Here is a 23,518-nt window from a genome sequence, read left to right on the forward strand (position 1 = left end):
TTTATGTAAATCACAACAAAGACCCACAACTCAAAAATGTTCCCCATGATCACAAATCTCATGGCAGACAGGCAAAATGGTGCTTTATGGGGCTTTTTATGTGCTTCCTCTGAGAGTGGACATGTGCCTAGGTCATTGAGAGATCTGAGTGACTGGGTGGTGATGGCCGCTCTACCTCGTCCTCCTGGTTGTCGTCTGCAGTAGAGGAGTGCCGGCTCTGGCTCTGGCTGGAACTCTCTGCTGCCACCTGGTGCTTCCTCCGGATGGAGCTACGAGACTCATCTGTGATACTTTGAATCTGAGGTCCAAGGTGTTTGCAGGTCAACAAGGAAAGGCCTGTTTAGCTCACTCATGAAGCTTCTTATACATCTCAAGATACTTTTCCCATCTATTACCATCAAGATAAAACTGCTAGTCTAAAAGCAAGACTAGGTCTTAAACAGGACTAATCAATGTCTAAAATTACTATATCAAAAGCTTAACCAGCAATTCACATTACTATTGAGACTGGACCATGCCTAAATCTATAAACTTTACAAAACTAGGCCTAAATGTGGACTAAACCAGGTCCAAACCAAGTATAAGCCAAGATTAAACTACTCTAAGAAAGAACTGAATCCGAGAAGCAGTTCGAGAACCCCTCCTTTAAACAAGAGGTTTCATCTCTGGAAGGAGTTTCTCTCATGTGAATGAACAGTTAGTTTGTTCTAATGTCAAACCCAATCCAGTCATTTACAAACCACTTCCTGAAGCTAATGAACCAATGTTTGTGTACCTCCTTCTCTCTTTCTCAGTGTGTGTGTGCGCTTACCTCTCTCAATATGTGTGTGTATGTGTGTGTGTGCGTACCTCTCGCTCTCTCTCGGTCCGAGAGAGTTGCATTTGCTTGAGCATCTGTGAGCGCTGCTCCATCACCAGGGTCTTCTCATAGGTAAAGGCTGAAATGTCGTTATCGTGCTATGGAGGATGAGACAACAATTTAGTAACATAAAACACACGTTGTAACGTTGATTCTTAGTTAGAACCCTTCTCCAGTTCTCAACAGAAAGATTGGGGTACTGTGTAATCTATGTGATACCCAACAAACACGGGAAAAAAGCTCCACACAGTCTTGGATTTTCTTGTTACGAGGTGACAGTGCCAACCACCAACCCATGCTGTCCTGTAGTTCTAAGCTTTTCATTCGTAAGTTCCTTAAATGCCAAATAGTGTTAGTACTTAGCACGTACCATCTCCACCACCTCCACCTCTGCGTCCAGCCTCAGGTGGTACAGGAACATCTGTAGGTCCTTCTTCATCTGGATGCTGTTGTCATCCAGCTGGGCCACTGTGAAGATGCGCATCTTGCACTTCCTCCAAACCTGCTCCAGGGAACAAGAGGTCAAACAGAACACATAAGTTTTGAAGCTTTACAGTGGGCTTTTAATACATAGCAGTGAGAGGTAGACCTTGTGCTGGCGCAGGAGGAAGGGCAGCAGCATGAGCATCCCTCCATCGTGCACCACCCACCACACGTCGATGGTGCCCTCGCCCAGACGCTCCTGGTTCGTGGGGAAACTGTCCACATTTTTGGCCACCAGCAGAGCGTGATGTGTCGCTGTGGTCTCACGAATAGTCTCTGCAAACACACACACATTTTATACCATGATGTACTGAATAAATACACTATAATATTTTATTCAAGTTCGTATGTTTTTATTAATTTGTTCTATTAACATAACAAGTAGCAATGAGCGATATACCAGTTCTAGTATCGGTATCAGCTGATATTGATCTTTTTTTGTCAATATTGACATTCAATACCTCCTATTTGTGAGTTCACAAACTCACGACAATCCATTTTGACATATGTAAGGTTCAAACTCGCCCAGCAGCAGGCGATCAATCATAGAGCAGCATTGAGGTTTGTGCTGCCCAAACGAACCAAAACAAATATGGTGATGCTGGAGGATGGCCTATTTTAGTGAAAATACAGACTATTGTGTTGGTGAGAGTCATTCCAGACTGATGTGTAAAACTCAATTCAGAGTGACATACATAGCAATTTGGCGTGAGCCAAGTTAGTCTTTAAGTCGTAATGTGTCATTCCCAGTTTGTCCTTAGTGCATCAGATCTCTCTTTTTGAACAATTATTTCATAGCCCAGATAAATACATTTTGTTATTATTTTTACAAAAGTGATCTTAATTTGTGATCTTTACTATGAGTTAATTATAATATTATAAATACTATACATTTGTGGACCTTGCCATGGATTTTAAAAGCTACATATCAGTTTTGGCAAATGGTTATCGGCCACAGCAGCAAGCCAAATATCGGATATCGACATCAGCTCAAAACCCCCCCCAAAAAACCAAAAACAAAACCAAAACAAACCAAAACAAAAACAAAAACAATAATAATAATAATAATAATAATAATAATAATAATAATAATAATAATAATAATAATAATAATAATAATAATAATATAATAAATAAATAAAAGAAAAGACTCCATACTGGCCCATTCCTAAAAACAAGTTGTAAAAACAGTTCAATTTCAGAGCCCTAGCTCCACTAGTTGTTTGTTCTACTTGTCCCAGTGATGTACCTATGAAGTTCTTCCAGGACTGGGGGTCGTTGGACTGCTTCCACGTCCCGGGCCAGGCCATGAGGACAGTGTTGTGCTTCATGCCCCCCAGGCCTGCAGACTGGATCAGGTGGGACACTCCATCGCGCAGGTTTGATGACACCACCACATGACAGAAGCCTTTAGTGCGCTCGGTGGACATGCACACCTTGATATTCTGCACAAAACAAAACATTACAGTACAGGCCACTCAGATGTTCTGCTGATGGTTTATTCATGTCCAAAGTACATATAAACGTCAGAGTCTAAAAGTGATTCATTCACTGATTCTCTGAAGACAAATGCAAATAAGGCAGAATGATAAACGTGTCAATACCAATCTAATCTTGATCAGCAGATGGCAGCATTCTATCACAATTTAACTCAAATATACTCTAGCTCCTTTTTTTTGACCAGTGTGCTAGAGAAAACTACTGTGCTGTGAGGGATTGCCTTGAAAAAAAAAATCCAAATTGACTTAACCAATTCACAGTTAAAGAGGGGGTACTTTACTTCTATGGGGTATTAACTCCTAAAGCATAACATACTTAGATCAACATGCTATAACATGCTATATATTCGCCAAAAGCAACATATTAACATGTGTTTTCACTTTGTTTTTAGTGCTCTGAGTCACTTCCCCTTCAGAGCGCTGTCACACAACACAATCAGCGTGCATCCCGCTAATGAAACTACTGCAAGTTACATCAAGTTTCTCAATTTCCTGTGAACTGTTTTGTATACTATCTTATTTATGGAGAATTGTTGTGTGGAAGCATGGATGGCATAGGCTTCTGGGCTGAGCATTGCACAGAATCTTATTGTTAACTGTAAGTAGCCTCTTCAGGCATGTTTTTGATGAGTGAACATTATAACCTGGTAGAAACAAAAAAAAAAGATTTTGGATAATACCCCCTCTTTAATATGTGTAACGTCTGAGCTCCCCCACAGTGAAGTGTTTTAAATCTTGTCTTAAGACCCACATTTATTCCCTGTTTTTTAAGATTGCATGAACCGTGTGGTCCACTGTGTTTTTTAATTTATTTGAATTTACTGTTATTTCATGGTTTTATGCTTTTGCTTTTATTTGATTTGACAGATTTTACGGTTTCCATTTTTGTACTGGTTATAAGATTAGTAAAATCAAATTAAGCATTTATATCTGTTTTAATGTTCCCTGTCTCTATGCAGCACTTTGGAAAGGTTTTGTTTATCAAATGTGGCAAGGCAAGGCAAAGTTTATTTGTATAGCACAATTCGTACACAAGGTAATTTCAAAGTGCTTTACAGAATAAGAAAGACATTAAAATCACACAAATCAAAACATAAATAATCACAACTAATCATCATAAAATTACCATTAAAAGAGAAGACTGCAGAATAAATGTGCTATATAAATAAAGCGGGTTTGGATTTGAATGCAATACTTTGCCATTTTGGAGTGCACTGAGCTAACTTCTGAACTGGAAAAAGGCATAAAAACTAAATTTAAAGGGCCATATTATGCTATTTTCTGGTCTATGTTATAATATTTTCTCATTAAAAACATACCTGGAGTTCGTGATTTGTTTCACTCACACATGTTCTGCACACACAAATCCTGCATTTAAGACAAGTTCTCTACTCAAGCAGAAAGCACTTCTGATCTGATACTACAAGAAGTGCTCCTGTGTTTTTGAATTCAATAAACCTTCACTAGAATAATTTCAGCCTTGGTAATGTTACAGTGTATGGTGTGAAGTGGCATCTTTTCAACAACAAAGGTGTGCTGACACATAAAAACTACTCTGGACTGACACATGAAATGAAATAAAGTATGATTATTTAATGTTAAAAATTACATTCTATTGTCTAAATAAAGAGTGTTTTTATTATCATCCTGGTATCAGAATCAGTATTGAGTCTAGTCCCTAGTATCAAAAGCGAGTTAGAAATTTTAGTATGGTCACAACACTAGTCTGCCTGGACGACTGCAGACTTCCAGGACAGCGGAAGAGCGTGCATGTGTACTGGTACTGTACCTGCTCAGCTCTCCTGGCCTCTGTATCCTTGGTGAGATAGGTGCCCTCCAGGACGTTGGCTACGATGGTGAGTCCTTTGCCTGCCTTGAGCTGTGTGGTGAAGGACAGGAGGCGTGGGTGTTTGATGCTCTGGTCTGAGTCCAGGTTTAGAAGCACCAGCACCTGAGGCCTGAACACACACAAGCAAAAATATCAATGTGTTCTCTTACAAACAGTTCAGTTCTATTCTGCTGAACACCATTTATTAATACTTCGGATCAAATACATAAAATCTTTTCAAGAGAGCATACTTTGAATTAGGGCTAGACAATTAATCACTTTTGAAAGGACACAATTAGCAAATCGCAAAGCTCCAATTTTTGAAGTATAAGAAATATTCTGTCTTATTCTGCCCAAAAACTGCTATCCCTGTAGTTTAGACCTGTACAAACATGTTCTGAAATGTGATTCTAGTATTAGTTTGTCTGTTCATATTTTAAACGCATCCAGGAGAATTGTCAAAAAGCCTGAAATACTTTGAACAAAATCCTATTTATGTTTTGATTTGTTGTATTGTGATTTTAATGTCTTTCTTATTCTGTAAAGCACTTTAAATTACTTTGTGTACAAACTGTGCTATACAAATAAACTTGCCTTGCCATTAACACAACAAATTGCAATCACAATGCTCATCAACAAAAATTACAATTTGATATTTTTTTCCCCAAATCGTTCAGCCCTAATTGTGATACAGTTTGTTTTTTTTAATAGAGAGGTCTACAGCCAATCCTCTGTCATTAAAAGCATGTAGTTTGGAGCAGACAGAAGACTTTGCGTTAAATGACAATAATCAAAAGTCTGTTGTATTTATGTTCATGAAATCAAAATCAAACTTTAAAATTTTTTTTGAAAAGACAAAAAAATGACTTTCACACATTTCACACAGATCATGATTTATTTTTTTTGCCATATCGCCCAGGCCTCTTTTCCATTATACTTACTCATATATTGCCAGAGTAAAAAGTTGATCTACTTACACTCTATTCAACATCTGTCAGGTTAAATCAGTAGAACAATCCTGCTTGCTCCTTTCCTATTTGATCTGACTAACCGTGAAGAGACAGACACAGGCGTACCTCCAGTTCTTGGTGTGTGGCGGAGCGTCTTCTAGGCGAATCAGGGCATAGCGTGCTGCGTTCAAAGACAGGCCGCGGATCCCATCTCCCCACTCCTTCTCTGCCCTGGAAAAGTAAGGAATAATGTGATTTATGAAGGCTTTAGAACACAAACTTTCTAACTCCAACAATGTCAAAGTATTAGAAAATAGTTATTCATTTTAAGAGGATTTTGCTTACACATAACTATCTTCTGCTAAATGCTTTCACCATCTTTAGCCTTTATTCAAACAGCTGAAAGTTGCTGTACGAGATTTTTACATGTCTGAAAAATGTGAAAAACTGAACTAGGTTATTTTCAACAGTTTGCAGTGGTCCAAAGTTATTCCTCACTTACCTTATGCATTCTGAGCATCCTAATTGTAAAGTGCTTTTTACAACTTTCAGAGACCAGTGTTGAGTTTTGCTATAACGATTAGGATAACAACAACTAGTAACCAGATTATCTGACAGTAAAATGATTTATAATTCGATGCAGACAGTACTTATTTTGACCTCAAGAGCTGCTTATACAATATATCTGTACTAGACAAATAGGGCCTGTACCAGAAACTGCTTTAAGTTGCAAAAATGAAATGTCCAGGTAATGTAAAGTCTCATTAGTGCACCATATGGAACCTTTAAAATCACGATTGAAATTTCAAAATCAAACAAAAATTTGACATAAAACTACATAAAAAAATGATAAATGCATACCCTCTGTATTCTATGTACTTGTAGATGCAGCCTGCGATAGCCATAGCCACAATAGCGTAGTACCAGGAGGAGATGAACATGATGGCCAGACACAAGCTCATGCCCAGGAACGATAAGGTCCTGCATCAGAACACATCACATCCATCACAACATAGAACCATAGTGCAGGATGACTGAGAAGAGAAGATTAGGATTTAACCAAATCCACTGTCCTCAAACTCAGCACTAATCTGGGTAAAGATGTTTCACAGATTAGAGTTATTTATTCAATGCAGAGTAATATATCTGAAATAAGTAGATTAGGTGCATGATAATATTTTTGCTATAAGAACTCACCAGTGGTAGTATTTGAAGCGTGGTCTCCAGTTAGGTGTTCTCAGCAAAGTCTGAACAGCACAGGCCAGGTTGACAAAGAGGTAGCACATGAGGAAGAACCTAAATGACAATATTTAGATCACCATGTTGTTTTATTGTTTTGAAAATGATATATTCAAAGAGAACACCGTATTAATATGTTTTGTAAGTTTCACTTTCGTTTTTTGATCCTCTCCCATCCTTGTTAAGTGACTCTCCCTTCAGAGCACTATCACAACACAATCAGCGTGCATCCCACTAATGAAACTACAGCACATTGTATCAGGTTTGTCAAGTTACTGTGTACTGTTTTGTGTCATGCTTTTGTATATTTATAGAAAAACTGTTGTGTAGGAGCATGGATGGTGTAGGCTTGTGGGCACAGAACCTTAGAGCTAATCCTAAGGAGGTTTTGAATAGGGCCAGGGAGAGCTCGCTAAAATACTCAAGCATGCATGGATGACATCTAAAAACTTTGTCAGGCATGCTCTTAATGAGGGAACAATGTTATAACATGGTAGGAAGCAAAAAAAATATCTTTGCATCATACCCCCTCTTTTAACCATGTTACAACAGTGTTCCCTCATCAAAAACATACCTGGAGTTGTATTTCACATCATTCATGCTGGTTTCAGTAATCCTCTGTTAAAAGTCATTTGCCTTTGAGCCTCACAAAACACTGTTTGAAATTTCCTGTGATTGATGTCATAGATAGAGAGCCTGCACAGTTTTTAAATCTATAAATGAATTACCAGACTTGTTTTGAGCATTTCTGCTGTCAAATTGCACTCATTACTTCTGGGTACTTACATTAACATGTCCAGACACCCATAGATTTTAATGTCTTTCTTAATCTGTAATGCACTTTGAATTACTCAATTCTGAAAGTAAGAAGTAGGTATTAAATCTATCCAACCTGTTCCTAGCTCTAACAACCCCTTTGGCACATCACTAGTATTCACACGCATGAGTTGTTGAAAAAGCTGTTCTACACCTGTGCTAGTGGCCAGACACCCTAGCACAGCCAATCAGCTCTCATCATATCATCATATAATGGCTTACAAGTTTGCAATAAATCAAATGTTTTCCAAATTAGATGTAGACATTTGATTCTTTAAATAAACAGAAAGGACTCATTTATGAGAAAAAGCTTTTTTTGTTTTTATTTTTTTTGGGGGTTGGGTACTTCTGCAAGTGCCTGATCAGTTACATGGGTGGCGTGTTATTGCAGTTATATTTTTTGCCTGAAAAATGTGAATATTATAAAACACCCACTCAAGAATGTGTCTGTATTTGAATCATAGTTGATATTAACACACAAGTGTCAATAGTGCATTTAGACCATTTCAGAAGGTAAATTCATACTTTATAGTGCAAATATGGTTATGTTTTTACTTCCCAGTAAATAATATTAATTATACCACCATGGACATTAGTTTATGAGCGGGGATGTAGTTTCATCAGAGCAGGCCTATAAATAAAGAGAATGCACTAGTCATTTACTTCTAGTCTACTTTACTACTATTTAACTTGTTAAGATTAACTTTTGAGTATATTCACTGCTTATGGTTTTATCACACTGCAGTGTGGACAGTGGCTGCTGAAAAATCCACAGCCCAAATCTTAAAAGGAGATCTGAACATATGCTTTTGCTGGTTTTGTAAGAGCTAGGCTACTGAGGCTATGTAGCTAGCTCATTGGTTATGCACGCATATGAACACTCCTCACATTGCAAGCATGCAAAATCTCATGTTTTATTGCACGTTGCTATAAATTCCTTGGTGAACATGAAAGCAATCGTTAAAAAACACAGCACATCAACATTGGGCCAAACAGGTGGCAGCCACTTAGCACACTGTAAAAGTACTTAAAAATGTGAACGGCAGACAAGAGTGAACATATTCACCTGATCCGTGAATGAAACCAATGGCAGTGTGCTGTCTGTTATAAATGGGGTTCTCGCTGTGCGGTCTCCACCCCCCATTTTATTTTTATTACATATCTACATGATTCACATGATTAAGCCATTTTGAGATCAACAGAGAATTTTGCCAAAAGGTAAAAAGTTTGCAGCCCTGTATTCTTCATTCCATCATACACCTAGCGGCACATTAATTGACCCGAGCCAGTAACAAAGCACTGACGAGGGGCATCGTTCTTCATTGGTTTCTTATTATTATTGGCTGTTACTGGTGAAGGTGAGGGCCACTGACCACTCCAAGGACAATGCAAATCAGAGGAGGTCGCAATGAAGACCGCGATGAAGTCACGATTCAAGGGTGGTCACGATACCATCGATCACCATTCAGAGGCGGTTGTGATTCAGAGGCAGTTGCGATTCAGAGGTGATCCCAATTTAAGGGCGGCTGCGATGCAGGCTACTGCGATAAAGGTAGCTTAGTGCACAATTAGTCCTCAACTACAAATGGAGAAACTGACATAGAAACACCAGACAAACTACCAGACGTGCCTGAAAAAGCATCAGAGACGCCACCACAACAAATTATTGAAAAAGCATATGTAAGAGAAATCCAACAAGTAGCTGGAGCATATAAACATTCTGTCAGGACGCAGAGAGGAGCTAAAAAGATGAAGATGGACTATGGAGAAACAATGAAACAATGAAGGATGTTGCACCAGTACCACTTACAGATGCTATTTGATGAATATCATGGACCAACACACAGAAGCTATGAAGCACTTCTGAAACACATTGCCCTTTAGTGGCAATTTGATTAAGCTAGTTAAGTCATCAGTATCTTCAAAGGAGTGGTTAGTGGCTTTGAGATGGACTGGTGTCCAGAGGAGCTCTCATCCAGTGTTGGCACATTCTCTTATGGAGTAGCTGTTTAGTTTCTCCAATGTAACGTTCACTGCACACTTCACTACACTGAATGGAGTGGACTACATTACTTTGTTTATGGCTTGGGGCCTCAATTCCAGGCACTCCACTCACGCATTGGTATTGATATGTGGATGACAACTGGATTAACTGGATTAATGGAGTGTCACATATTTTAAACAATCTTTCATGGTTTTAAGCTCTGCTAACATTTTACAAAATTTTTGGGGTGGTTTATTTTATTTTTCTTGAAAGATAGCGACTGGCGCCTTTCATTTAGTGATCACGTGTATGTGATCAAAAGGGGGATTTGTGAACAATATACAAGTATAATACATTACTTACTTTCTTATAAAGGTGCAAAATGTTCCATACAACAGTTGTTATTTCTCGTAATCACAGGCTACATTTTGTTTACTTTGGTCAAGGACACATTTCTCCTTTCATACAGGATGCGTGACAGCCACTCCAGGAGGATTTTAAAACACTGGTGTAATCAAAATTTGATATATTCTGTGTTAGACTCGGTTTTGAATTTTGGTGTATGCTGCCTTTAACCCGACTGTACAATAAAGAACTACAGAATGATTCCTGTGCTTCTGCGCCTGTTCTTCATGCAAAAGAACAGAAACCAACAATGGCTATGAATTTTTATTTAAAAAAAAACAGATAGTGGCTTGGGTGGCTGCCAGGAAGGGAGAATGAGATGCCGCGCAGTCGCACACAGAGATGGTCACAATTCAGAGGCAATCACGATTCAGGTGACATCGCAATTCAATAATTACTAATTATTCCTTCAAGGTTTTAACAGTTTAATACTCCAGGCAACACTTCTTGTTAAGAAAAAAGCATACACTTACATGGAGAGGATGGGGGCCACACTGTCCAGAGAGGCAATGAGAATGCCTATTTCACAGATGCCCGCGGTCAGCAGCAGAGCCCAGGTAGGTTCACCATTGGCTTTACCGTGACCAAACACCTAAAGAGGAGTTAGTTAAGTCATTGTGATGTTTTCGTCCTTTGTTTTTCAAACTAAAAGCTCTGTTATGCGTGTGTCATTCTGACCTGTAAGAAAGGCACTATTCCGTCCCTGGCGATGGCCTGTAGCAGACGAGGGGCTCCGGTCAGACTCTGTAGCCCTGCCCCACAGCATGAGAAGAAAGAGCCGATGACAATGACCCAGGGAGACGGCCATGAGAGGGTGCCTATGACCAGGTTCCCCTTTACTGAATCACCAAACCTGGGGGACACACAGGACAGAAGGGTCAGTCTGGAACATACGAGGAAAAGGTCTTCACAACGACAAGCCAAAAGTCCATAGACCTGTTTGCCCTTCTTCCGGCTCTTAGTTTTGGGTTTACAAAAGATAAACGAAAAAACTTTTACTTTTAGCTGCAGACAGCACATATTGGCCAATATACTCAACAAAATGTGGCAATTTATAAAAAAAAAAGTCAGGTACCACAGAGAATAGGACTTACTTGTCTCGCAGCAAAACCCCCTCGATACAAGCTCCAAACAGCACCACACATGTAACATCTGTCCAACTGTCAAGGACTCCAAAACAAACAATATACAAACTCTGCTCTCCTTCAGCATTCAAAATCACAAGTAAAGATAATTTCAATATAGTTTAGGTGATGATTGTAAAGGATACAAATGAAGGAGGTGGTAGCAATGGCCAAAATGGTTCCAATGGGGATGGACTTCTGGGCATCCCTCAGGTCTCCTGAGCGGTTGGATCCTGCCATGATACCTGCACAAAGACAGGGGGCAGCACACGCATGATGAGAAGGTGACACAGGATGCAACACTAACAGTATGGGATCATCAAAGTATTATGTTCATGTTTATGGTATTGGCTGTGTCCGAATGTCCACACTAGTACCAACCCCTGATTCACTACATAGGCCTGAAATCTACTGGACTCTTCAGTGCCTCATTCACAGAGTGATTCAGACATTCAGTTCACTACATTCAGTTCACTGGACTCTGCTAAACTGTGAAAAAACTAGATTTTTGTAATAAATAATGATCGACTGTCATACAAGTATATATGGACTAATGTAAACCACACAAGTAATTGTCAAGCTTCATCTCACATAAACAGACTGGATTATTCAGATTTTTTGTCTGAGATGTGGAAATTAATGATCTTTTAAGAGCTCAAACTGAGGTCTTGCTATTAATGCTAACACCATAACAGTTTATTTAATAGTGATTTATATATAATGACGGGTTCACAGTAAGATTTCATCTACTTTCATTCAAATGTGTTGTGTTAAAGACCTGCCCGCTGTTATTTTTCCGACTCTCACAGTGCATTGTGGTCTATATTGACTGGTCTGGTAACCAGTGCTGGACACTACTTTTCAAGGTGTATTGTGAGAAACTTTGAGTGCACTACTTTTTCACTCACTGGACATTTGGACACCACTAACAATGCCGTGACCCCTAAATAGTCCCATAAGTTGGGGATAGTGTAGACATTCAGACCATTCCATTGTTTGTGGAGTATTACGGGTATAGAAATTCTACTTTTTCTATATAAATGCAGTGACAAAACATAAACTAATCCACCAAATCAAACTAGTGCACATCTCATCAGGTTTAAGAAGTTCTGGTGTATTGTTTTGTATCATGCTTTTGTATACATAATACCCCCTCAAAGAAAAAAAAAATCTATGTGACACAGTAATATTGCCAATTCAGGGACATCCTTAATAAAACAGGTTTGTGATTCAGTTGCATTACCGGTGACAGAGGGGAAGTAGATGCCAACAAGTAGAGTGAAGAAGGTGGTGATGTCATTGACCACGTATGGCATGTTGAAGTCCTGAGCCGATTCAGGGGCGGGCAGCGAGGGCAGTTTATGGTCCTCTACCGTCATACCCAGAGAGGCATATGCAGACCACAAGTTGTCTACACACAGGAGAAACACAACATATCAATACAGCTCACACTTTGCTTCTTTCCTTATGATAGTATATGTGATCAGGTCCATTTGTGGATTTTTAAAATGAATTGTATCTAACATTTTATAATAATAATAATGATGCATTAGGCTTATAAAATACTTTTCCAGATGCTCAAAGTCAATTTACAATTTCAAACTATTCATTCACTCCACACTCAGAGGTGGTAAGCTACTATTGTAACCACAGCTGCCCTGGGGCAAACTGACGGAACCAAGACTGACAATCTGCGCCATTGGCCCCTCCGACCACCACCAAAAGTTGAGCACACACCACATTCATACTAGGCTGATTTTAAATTCCAAAACCTAACTTTGTCCCCAGATATGATGTAAAATGTTCAAATCCAATACAGCTTTTACTGATAACAATTATAATGCTGATTTACTTAATAAATAATTGGTTCTCAAGACAATGAGTCTCTCATTTGTGTTTCCAGTTTCAATGCTGAAATCCAGATGTTTTAAACCTAAAAGGACTCTCTGATCTGAATTGTTACCATCTAAACTCCAGCACCTGCAGCCAATCATTAATCAGTGCTAGTGCAGCCTCTGCAGCTCAGTGAGTGAAATATGGAGGTTTATGGAGGGTTAGAGAGTCCATATACTGAGAATGAGAACAACGTATATGTCCTCGTTCTGCAGGTTAATGGTACTTTCACTCCGGGGCACCAAAAACGCATTGGACACTTCTAGTTGGAAGCCTTTGCATTTGAGGACAAACACCTCCGACGCGCTTCATGGACGTCGTGGACGCACGTTGTAGAAAAATACTTGACACATGCCCAGGGCGTCTGCTGCACTCTCTGCGAGTGCCTATGGGTGTTTTGTTTTCCCCATGTCTTTGTAAACGATGCAGATCAGGTTGAGAGAGTGGTTTTAGTGTATTTACATAAAACCTATCAAGGGAGGCGATCGGCTCGGTGGCGGCGTGTCAGCCTTTAAGCTAGCCAGTGCGCTCGGCATAATTAAGTTGTCGCTTGTTTGTGGCTGATGTTTCTGCTTTGTCTGAATAATGACATCGCTTTGTCACTGGAGCGTCGTCTCTGATTGGTTGACGCGGCGCACCAAACGCCAAAAAGTTCAACATTTTTAACTCTTGGACGCGCAAACAGAGCCTCTGACGCCTGAATTCTCAAGACACGCCGCTTCAACGGCAGATTCGCGCCGCTCTGACGCCAAGACACCACTTTGCATGTAAACTGACACCCCTGATCCCGGTGTGAACGGCTCTGGCAACCCAAGTTCAGTTGTGATATTTTTGTGATAGTTTGTGATAGTTTACATACAGTTCAGATAGACTTTTGTTGTTTATTTATTTATTTATTTTTTACATAAATTCTTCCTGGATGGCACAAAAACATGAAATAAACTCAAAATGATTAGACTTGGTGTGTCTCAGCTTCAGCACACCTTTTACAAAAACAATTTAAAGAATGTATGAGCTGAGAAGATTCCCCAGTGAAAGTAATCTGTCATGAGCAGCAGTTATGCAACATTCACACTATTCAGAGTTTAATCTGTGACAAACCCAGCTCACCCCACGGTTTCCCAAGGCTCAACTCTGAGGTGAGGTTTGAGAAACACTGCAATCACTTTGTCCAAACAGAGACTTGGGAAAGTTTGGTTTTAATCAACAAATCCACCCTCTGACTCACTGAGATACTCAGATACAGAAGGCTCTGGAACAACAGCTAATCAGATCTGCATCAAGTTTTCAACCAGTCACAGCTCACGTCTCTTAAATGCAAAATTTCAGATTTGATCTTTCTTACTTGTAAGACAGCACAAGCTTGTTTTGACGCGAACAGACCATGTGTTTCTCTAATCCTCGAGACAACAGACATTAGGAAAAGTGAGAAGTCTTTGCTCTCCAGGCTTGCAAAACAGCATACAGCCACATGTACAATAATTATAAGCAATAACTATAGCATCATTGTTATCATAATATATATACATATAAAACGTAAAATATATTTCAGACGGCACACCTCTCACTCCTCTGACCAGTTAGAAATCAGGATTTTGCTGACAACACATTTTAGTACCTACTTGGAACAGCTGGAACCAGGTAGGAGATCGGTCACGATAACAAATTTTGAAGTGTGCTATATTGCTGAAGAAAATAAAGATGATAAACGATAATACTGAATATCATTATGCTACCTGAGCGGGACTAAGACACTGCACCAGTGCTGGTGTCAGCAAAGAGAGAACTTTGGTCTCGATTGGTCAGTTTTAACACTAGGGCCAGCAGCTTGCAGATAGAAGGCCCAAGAAAAGAGAAGGCATTTCTGAATGTGATATAAAAATTGTCATGACAGATAAAATGCAAATAAAGATAAGCTGAGTAGAGCCATGGCTTTAAAATAGCTTTGAAGAAGCTTATTTGCTGTCAAGATCGACAGCCCCATGCAATATAACCGCAGTGACAATAGGACGATAGCGAGTAAAGTGAATGTATCCTATGACAGCTCCATCTGCACCCACCTGAGATGACTCTGCTGGTGAGACCTGGGATGCCCTGCACCTCTGTCACGTTGTTGTTGGTGAAGTATTCGTTGCAGGTAGCATTGAGATTAGGGCCATCACAGAACAATCTCCACAGCTGAGTGCTCACTGTCAGGTTGTCAATCACTTCAGTCTTAAGACACTTGTCGAACTTCTGGTTATGTAATGTGCGATTTCCCAACATGCACACTCTGGACAGGAGAAAGACAGGACAGTAAGTGAATAGTATCATAGGCATTAACATACATTTGTATACATCCATCAATTTTCTTCTGCTTAACACATGTTTTAAAAAACAGAAAAGACTTCACCTTGTGTGTGTGTGTGTGTATATATATATATATATATATATATATATATATATATATATATATATATATATATATATATATATACATACACACACACATTATGTGTATTCTTTATTCTTTCTGCGTAAAAAGTTGTTTTTGCATGAACTCCCGTGCAGGTGTAGTTCTGAGAAGTTTCGGTCAGATACATAGAGATCCGTAGTAGTTTTGAGAGTTTTAGCCACGCCCGCTTTTTAGTCGACTAATTGTCATGTCTTTAGCTGACCAAGAATTTCTTTAGCCAACTACAGCCTTATTAGTGTTAAGCATTCATAGATTGTAGATTTCTACGAAGTTAACCCATGCGGACACATTTTTGGCATGAGCACCATGTATTTTTGCTGCTTTGTCCTCCTAAAGCCATTCCTCTACTACTACTTTTTTTTTGCTGTTGTTCTTAGGCCAGCTAGTAGTTAATTAATACGCAGCTTTAAACAGTGACTCTTTAGGTCATTGTCATCAGCTGTTAGAACACAAATGATTTTCAAAACCAATTATAAGCATAAAAATACATATATCTGACCTATGACCTACACGGGGGATTCAGGGGAAACCTTCACAGAAACTAAACCCAAGACCTTACAGTGAGGTGAGAGTGCTAACCACTATGGCATCTGACTCACGGGAAGTCGGGCGGCTCAAAGACACTCTTGATGACCCCTGCGTAGATGGCAAGGATGGAAAGGATGACGCAGGCTAAGAAGACCAGGGCCAGTTTGTTGACATACTTGACTCCCACAAAGACCACCACAGCCATCAGGGCCAGGCAGCATGTCCCATACACACGCATGTTATTCAGCAGAGCGGCCACTTCGTCTTCCTTCTTGTCCGCAACGAAAATGGCTGCTTTAGGCACTATGTAGGTCTGCAAAGAAAAGATGTCCAACATGAATTGAAGATGAAAGGCACTGTACCCAATTTTTTCCCATGTATTTGAGCAAAGTGCGTCTTGCCCCAGTGCAGTGCATCTAAATATAAACCCTTTTACTGTCTGATAATCAGGAAAACAAATCTACAAACTATATACTACTCACTATAAACTAATCACGGTGAATAATTATGATGCTTGGAATGCATAAGGTAAGTGAGGAATAACGGACCACTGCAAACCATTTAAAACAAACTAGTTCTGTAAAATGATGGTTGGTAGTTCGAATCCAGCCCGAGACAGAACCAAACATGTTTGTCCAATCAGATCAATTTTTTCTGATTCATGTGAAACTAAGAAGCTCCTTGGTCACCTATAATTTACAAATGAAAAACCTCGCTCACCTCAGATTAACAGAGTTTAGTGCTTCAGTCACTGATTGTGCAATTCTTTTTTTTCCTTTCTTTTTGCCTTGTAAGCAGCCATATTTGTTTTGATATGGATAGACCCTTGCACAGGCAAAGTTGTGTCTACAGGAATTTTATTATGAATGAAAGAAAAATGCTGTCAAGTGCTTCTCACCAGTAGAATCTCTATGGTCCCCAGGATGTACATGGAGCCAGCAAACGTGGTGCCCAGGTAAAAGCACAGTCCGACAGCTCCACCAAACTCTGGCCCAAGAGACCTGGAGATCATGTAGTACGAACCCCCAGCTGAGAGCATAGGGAGAGATAGGTCACATCTACTACCATACACAGTAGTACACATTTTTACTGGACATATCCACTCTTACCTGGTACTACACCATTAGTAGCGATTGCACTCATTGAGATGGCTGTTAGCATGGTCTGTGGAGTGAGAGGGAGAGGAGTGAATACATCTACCTTGTGTTGACTTTAGAAATATACACACATTTTCTTCTCCACAGAACAGTGAATACATGTGTGCAATGTATTGTAATCTTTTTCTGGACTATTAAGAGAAACTTAGAAACCTAGTTCTGCCAGTAGTCAGCTTAGATGGGTTATTATATGCTTGTATTTTCTGTGATAGCAGTAGCTAACAAACAGTAAAAAAAACCCAAAAACTAAAAGTGCATTCCCTTTTTGAATGTGGGAGGTCTGTACAGGACTAGTTGAACATGTGAAATAGAAATCAATTTAACTCCAGATGTGCCTCTAATTAAGAAATGTTAAAGGTCACTTTGCATAATATGAATATAATTTTTTTACGCAACCAAACTATACATTATCATTTATAGCAGTGGTTCCCAACCTTTTTTCTTCCGTCAACTCCCATTTCATTTTACCCATGAAACTGACATCCTAATACTAATTGAGAAGCAACTGTCTAATAAGAAAAAAACGTAAGACAGTTTCTACTTTCATACAGGTGTTATGGAAAAAAAATGATTATAGCAATTACCATCAAATGCTTTGATCCGCAAAACAGCCAGGTTTGCTATAGCATCACATGGCTATAATGTCCTAAATATTACCCAGTAACACTCCCACAGCCATGCTGATGAAGTGTTTCAGGTCAACTATTTGTTCTCCATGACGTTTTTCCCCTTTAATTGTCCGTAAAATCACATGTATTGTGTGGTATTATTAGAAGCACAGTTTGTGACTTATAGGGCTACTGTTTCATGTCTCTGAGCCTTGTAATTGATACCAGCTTTTCCATAAACCCTCCATTGTTATGGATTGCTAAGGCTAAAGATATGCTCAAACAAATGCTTGAGGTGAGAGAAAAGACACAAGAAAGACATACAGTACAAAGTACAAAGTCAAACCTGTAAATGGACACAAAAAACTGGAAATACAGTCTTCCTGCGCTATACCGCAGTTCACTTTTCGCGGTCTACCGGTTTGGCGGATTTTCTTTTTTTTTGCATACTTTTTTACAGTATAGTTGTGTTCCGCATTCTGATTGGCTAATGGACGTACCATGTCTCCTGTACAGTACAGAATGTGTTCAGACAAATTTACATAAATTTAACACCTTTTAATAAATAACATTATTAAAATGTGTGAATTAATTAATAATAAAACATCTTTACTTTTCAGTGAGGAACCAACAGATTTTTTCTTACAATGACACACTAACACATAATTTCCCAGTAGTGGACAGAAACAGTAGTAGACAGTGCAGTGGACAGTGTGTTGGAGCAGAGCTAGGAGAAAGAACTGACCAAGATAAGTTTCTCTTGACAAAGCATCCGCTTTAAAAGGCAGACAAGCTGGAGCAAAGCCAATCATCTGTCCAAAATAAAGCTCAGAGCAACTATAGGCCATTCAGAGCCCGACCTGTGACTATGGACATGGTGTTAAAGCAATCACAGTAAAGAGATAGAAGGGATATTGTGCCAGGGCTGCACAATAAAAAAAACAACATGCATACACATGCATACACATGCATACACATGCATACACATGCATACACATGCATACACATGCATACACATGCATACACATGCATACACATGCATACACATGCATACACATGCATACACATGCATACACACCCCTACACCCCCCCCACCCACACACACACACACCCACACACACCCCCCCACACACACACACACATACACGTACACCCCTACATATACACATACACACATACACACATACATACACACACACACACACCCACACACATATATATATAAACTATTATAATATTGTAATTTGTGAGCTTTTGTGTCCATGACATTTCACTGCTGGTCATAGGTGACTATTAGCCTCATGCATGAAGTCATGCCATGCATGCATACACACACACATTGCATGTTTACAGTATTACAAGATATTTGAAAAAAAAAAAAAAAATCTCATTCCAGTTTGATCAGCGGTTCTTCAGAGAAGTCACATAGGCAACTGCAGCACACAGTGGTGAGCAGTATCCTCTGCTCCTGTGCCCTGCATCCTATGTACCTTCTGTGTGCCCTCTGTGTGCCCTCTGTGGCCTTTGTACCCTCTGTCCACCTTCTGTGCCCTCTGTCCTCTCTGTGTTCTCTGTGTGCCCTGTGTGCCCTCTGTCCCCTCTGGATCTTGTGTCCTCTATGTTCTCTCTGTGCCCTCTGTGCCCTCTGTGAGTCACAGTCACGTTACCCTCATTCACAGCAAGGGTTTGTGTTTAAACCTACAGGACTTCACATGTTTAGGCCCAGAATAGTCCTCATTTCTCAAAGTTCAGACTGACTTGTATGATTGTATTGTGCTTGTGTATGGAATATAGTTCTGTGGATCATTGTGTTGTAATTTGCACATTTTAAATGATAATATAATCTAAAATGACTAAATCAAAGAAAAAAGTCAGCTGACTTCTGTGTTACAAAACTGCAGTGCACAGTGAGAGCTGATGCTGACAAATCCGTCATGTACCACTGATTAAGAAAATAAAATTAGAGAACAAAGTAGGTACAGAGCAGTCGACTTACACCGGTGGTGGTGAAAATGGGGGTTGACTGGAGCAATGATGTCTTGAATACAGGAGAATTAAGACTACTCAAACACAAATGAATCACTCTAAATTCAACTTCAGAGTTTAAACGAGGAGGGGAAACAACCATAACATGGATATAACTCCACCCTTAGACCCAAATCAAAACAAAGAAAACAATAGGGCTAGCCAGGATGCTAATAGTTGTGAAAGCACCCATTAGGGGATTGAATGATTATGCCAAGTCTGACTGTAAACAATAGGTGCTTTTAGTTTTAGTGTAGATAGCTCCTCGCTACAGATATAAGGCAGTCTCCACCAATAATATGACCAGAAATGAAGAACCGGCTTGGATGAGCAGCGAAAAGTCCTTACTTCTACAACTTTTTGTCCAGTTGACAGATTTTATATTTTTGTTTTACTGTAATAAATCTGCTTTAATATTGGCTCAGTATTTCACATTACTAATAACTTTAAATTAACAAAAAATGATCGGCTGGCCTGGGAACGCCTTGGGGTCTCACCAGAGGAGCTGGAGGACGTGTCCGGGGTGAGGGAAGTCTGGGAGTCCCTGCTTAGACTGCTGCCCCTGTGACCCGGCCCCGGATAAGCGGAAGAAAATGGATGGATGGATATTTGAGATAATTCAGCGTAATAGTACATAGAATGAACATGAACATAAGTTAACAGACCAATTTCAGAGTGCAGTTACTTGTTATTGGTTTTCCTTCTGTCCTTCAGTTCTAATTCAAACATTCTCTGGCCTGAGCCCAACTGGTCTGATCTCTGAAGGTTATTTTTAGCACTTGTGTTCACAGAGCGGCCCTCTAACAGCGGCTGATGTGGAAGCACTGGTGCAGACTGCGATGGGTCTGAGCAGTAAAAATGAACATTAATCTGTTTGCTTAAGCTTGATGCTCATATTATGTAATGACTGTGGGGGGAAATCTCCAAAGCACTTTAGACAGATTGTAATATATGAAATGGAAGTCACAGTCTTTCCAGGCATTTACTGCTTCAGAAGACTGAGAGCAAACACAGTTAGCAGATTGACACATTTTATAGACTGAGTTCTACATTGAAGTAATAATATTATCATTTTACATTTTGTTCACAATTGCCATAGATCAAAAACAACATTATAGAAACTGATCACTGAGGAACTCATTCCCACCTGCCTCTTGATGGTACATCACCATACACATAATCATAACAAAGTGCTTTGCTTCCACAGCTGACAGCCCCCCCAAAAAACCAAACACATTTAACCAACGGTCTAAACTTCTGAAATCTAAAATGTGCAATTACTGCAAACATGTTGTCACCTAAACCAATAAAGAATTATACTATGTGGAAATGAACTGATGAAAATACCCATGGTCAAGTCAGGCCCGAGAAAAGCCATGATAAAGTAAACAACAGGGCTGTAAATGGTAAATTACACAAGCGTTTCCAGAGTCAAAAGCTTCACCTCTGCAGGTAAATCAACACAATGTCCAGTAGAAGTTCAACCAAAATGACCAAGATAAAAACCAGCATAAAAGATAAGGATGTAATTACGCTGAGAGGCGGTGGGCTACTCCACTGACTCTTACATAATGTAGCACACGTCACTGCTCTAATGACTTGAGCTCTAAATCCCCTCATAGAGGACACCAAAAATCAATGTGAAGTCTGCTCACTTCTGCACTTCAATCAAACAGTGAAGGCTTTAGGGCTGTTGTCCACTGCAATTCTTGGTTTAGTAAAGACATGTCCTGGCAATTGGTCGCCTAAAAACGAGGGGTGACAAAAGCTCTCAAAACTAGTATGCATCTTTACATTAGGGATGTTGTCATGGTTGATAACCAATATTTGGCCAATGCAGCTATTGAGCTATTCAAATCCATAGCAAACCCAAATTTATCCTAAGGTGAAGTAAAGATCACAAACAAACTTTTCACTTTTGTATAAATAAAAATAAAATGTATTTATCTGGGATATAAAATAATGTGCTACATCTTTGTGTAAATACACAACCATATAACACTCTCATATTTCCATTTTGACTCAGTCTGTTCAAAAAGGGCACACAGAGAATGGGGCAAAAAAAAAAAAAAAAAAGAAAAAAATCAGCATCAATATCTGGTGATACAGATATGACAAATCTGCAGTGATATCGCCAAAAAACAATACTGGAACCGATACATTGTTATACTTTGCATACTTTACACATCTGACCCAAACTGCACTGAGAAGACGACAACTGCACGGGAGTTCATGCAAAAATAGCTATTTATAAAGAAAAAAGTACTAGGAAACAAAGTATTTATATAAATCATCAGCTAATTCACTTAATAACTTCTCATTTTTGCTGTTGTGCCATATAAATCCTTATAACATTATTACAAATACAAATTTTGGTCAACTAAGACTCTATTGACTGATGAATGAACTAAACAATTGAAGGCCTTAGTGTCTGTACTCACACAGCTGCAGCACAGGCCCACGATAGCCAGAGACTCCAGGATGCCCGCGGTGCCAACGATCCAGGTAAGGCGAAGGAACAGGATGACCCCCAGGATGTTCTGGAGGCAGGGGAGGTACACACCCATGAAGGTCCCCATCTGAGGGCTCTGCCGAAGAGGAGGAGGATGGGAGTTACATGGCTGCTCCAAATCAAACATTATCACATTTTGGGTCAGTGCTAAACTTCTGTTTGTACAGAATAAATAGATAATAAAATACATAATGTTTACATGCACACCAAAATCTGATTATCTGAGACCTATTGTGCTTGGGTCTGCTATACATTTATAATCTGACACCCGCGGACCATTGAGTTACAATTTGGACTTTTCGTCGGCACCTCCTACACCTGCACATCACACTAGTGAGTAGCAGATTTGTTTTTCATTTGTAAAATAAAATTGGAGAACAAAGTAAGTACAGAGTAGTGAGTGTATACCAATGACAGTGAAAATGGAGTTTGATTGGCAAAATGGCGTCTTGAAAATAAGCAAAATTGTTCAGATATACATGAATCACTCCAAATACAACTTTGGGTGAGTAAATAATGAGGGGAAACTACTATAACATGAAAAAGTAAATTTTGGAGAATAGGTCTGCTTTAAGATTATATAAATGACCTGAACCACAAAATCTGATGTGAGTAATGAGAAGGACCATGATCAGAAGGAAATTAGATGATTTTGCTGTTCACATGTGATTTTCATCATCTTATAACTCCAAACATCTGATAATAATCAGATTTAGAGTGTGCATGTAACCACAGCCAATGTCAGTGTTAGGGATTTGGATCAGTGATATTTATGGGGAAGATACTGTAAAAATGCTACTTTAGCTCTAAAATTCCCTGACCAACTTGTCATTCCACCCACACTATCAAATTAAGTGAAATTTAGTGACCAAATTAAAATGGGAGAGGTATTTCCCACAAAAGGCTGAACACACATCAGAGTTAGTGTGAAGTAATAATTTTTCTCAATGATGTGATTTTTTGGCATCACTGTATATAATGTAATCATTAAACCAGTGTTTATGAACAGCATTATATTAAAAAAGAGTTTACTTTCTCTAAAAAAAAATTAAATAAACACAGTTGGGATCGTTACACAACTATTATTAATGGTGATGTATCTATAGAGCAGACCGTGACATTAATACTGTAGTACCAAATTAATGGTAATGGT

General features: G+C 39.3%; 1 protein-coding gene across 4 annotated transcripts in view; it reads right to left on the bottom strand.

Moving 5' to 3' along the window:
- The window catches only part of slc12a7b (solute carrier family 12 member 7b), a 57,122-nt gene that overhangs the window by 9,063 nt on the left and 24,541 nt on the right, over nt 1-23,518 (bottom strand). For 2 of the 4 annotated variants that reach the window (XM_055229887.1, XM_033985506.2), the window contains exons 4-22: nt 22,295-22,441; nt 17,173-17,227; nt 16,962-17,092; nt 16,135-16,376; nt 15,141-15,352; nt 12,431-12,598; nt 11,334-11,432; nt 11,158-11,215; nt 10,742-10,916; nt 10,537-10,655; nt 6,817-6,915; nt 6,481-6,600; nt 5,746-5,850; nt 4,631-4,799; nt 2,592-2,787; nt 1,449-1,618; nt 1,230-1,361; nt 850-957; nt 176-298 (exon numbers count right to left, since the gene is read on the bottom strand). In XM_055229887.1, coding sequence (XP_055085862.1) covers nt 176-298; nt 850-957; nt 1,230-1,361; nt 1,449-1,618; nt 2,592-2,787; nt 4,631-4,799; nt 5,746-5,850; nt 6,481-6,600; nt 6,817-6,915; nt 10,537-10,655; nt 10,742-10,916; nt 11,158-11,215; nt 11,334-11,432; nt 12,431-12,598; nt 15,141-15,352; nt 16,135-16,376; nt 16,962-17,092; nt 17,173-17,227; nt 22,295-22,441 — 2,628 coding nt within the window. The remainder of the gene's footprint in view (nt 1-175; nt 299-849; nt 958-1,229; nt 1,362-1,448; nt 1,619-2,591; nt 2,788-4,630; nt 4,800-5,745; nt 5,851-6,480; nt 6,601-6,816; nt 6,916-10,536; nt 10,656-10,741; nt 10,917-11,157; nt 11,216-11,333; nt 11,433-12,430; nt 12,599-15,140; nt 15,353-16,134; nt 16,377-16,961; nt 17,093-17,172; nt 17,228-22,294; nt 22,442-23,518) is intronic. The other 2 variants (XM_055229889.1, XM_055229888.1) reach the window with 1 other exon arrangement.

Source organism: Periophthalmus magnuspinnatus, chromosome 20, assembly GCF_009829125.3.
Source record: "Periophthalmus magnuspinnatus isolate fPerMag1 chromosome 20, fPerMag1.2.pri, whole genome shotgun sequence".
Taxonomy (NCBI): domain Eukaryota; kingdom Metazoa; phylum Chordata; class Actinopteri; order Gobiiformes; family Gobiidae; genus Periophthalmus; species Periophthalmus magnuspinnatus.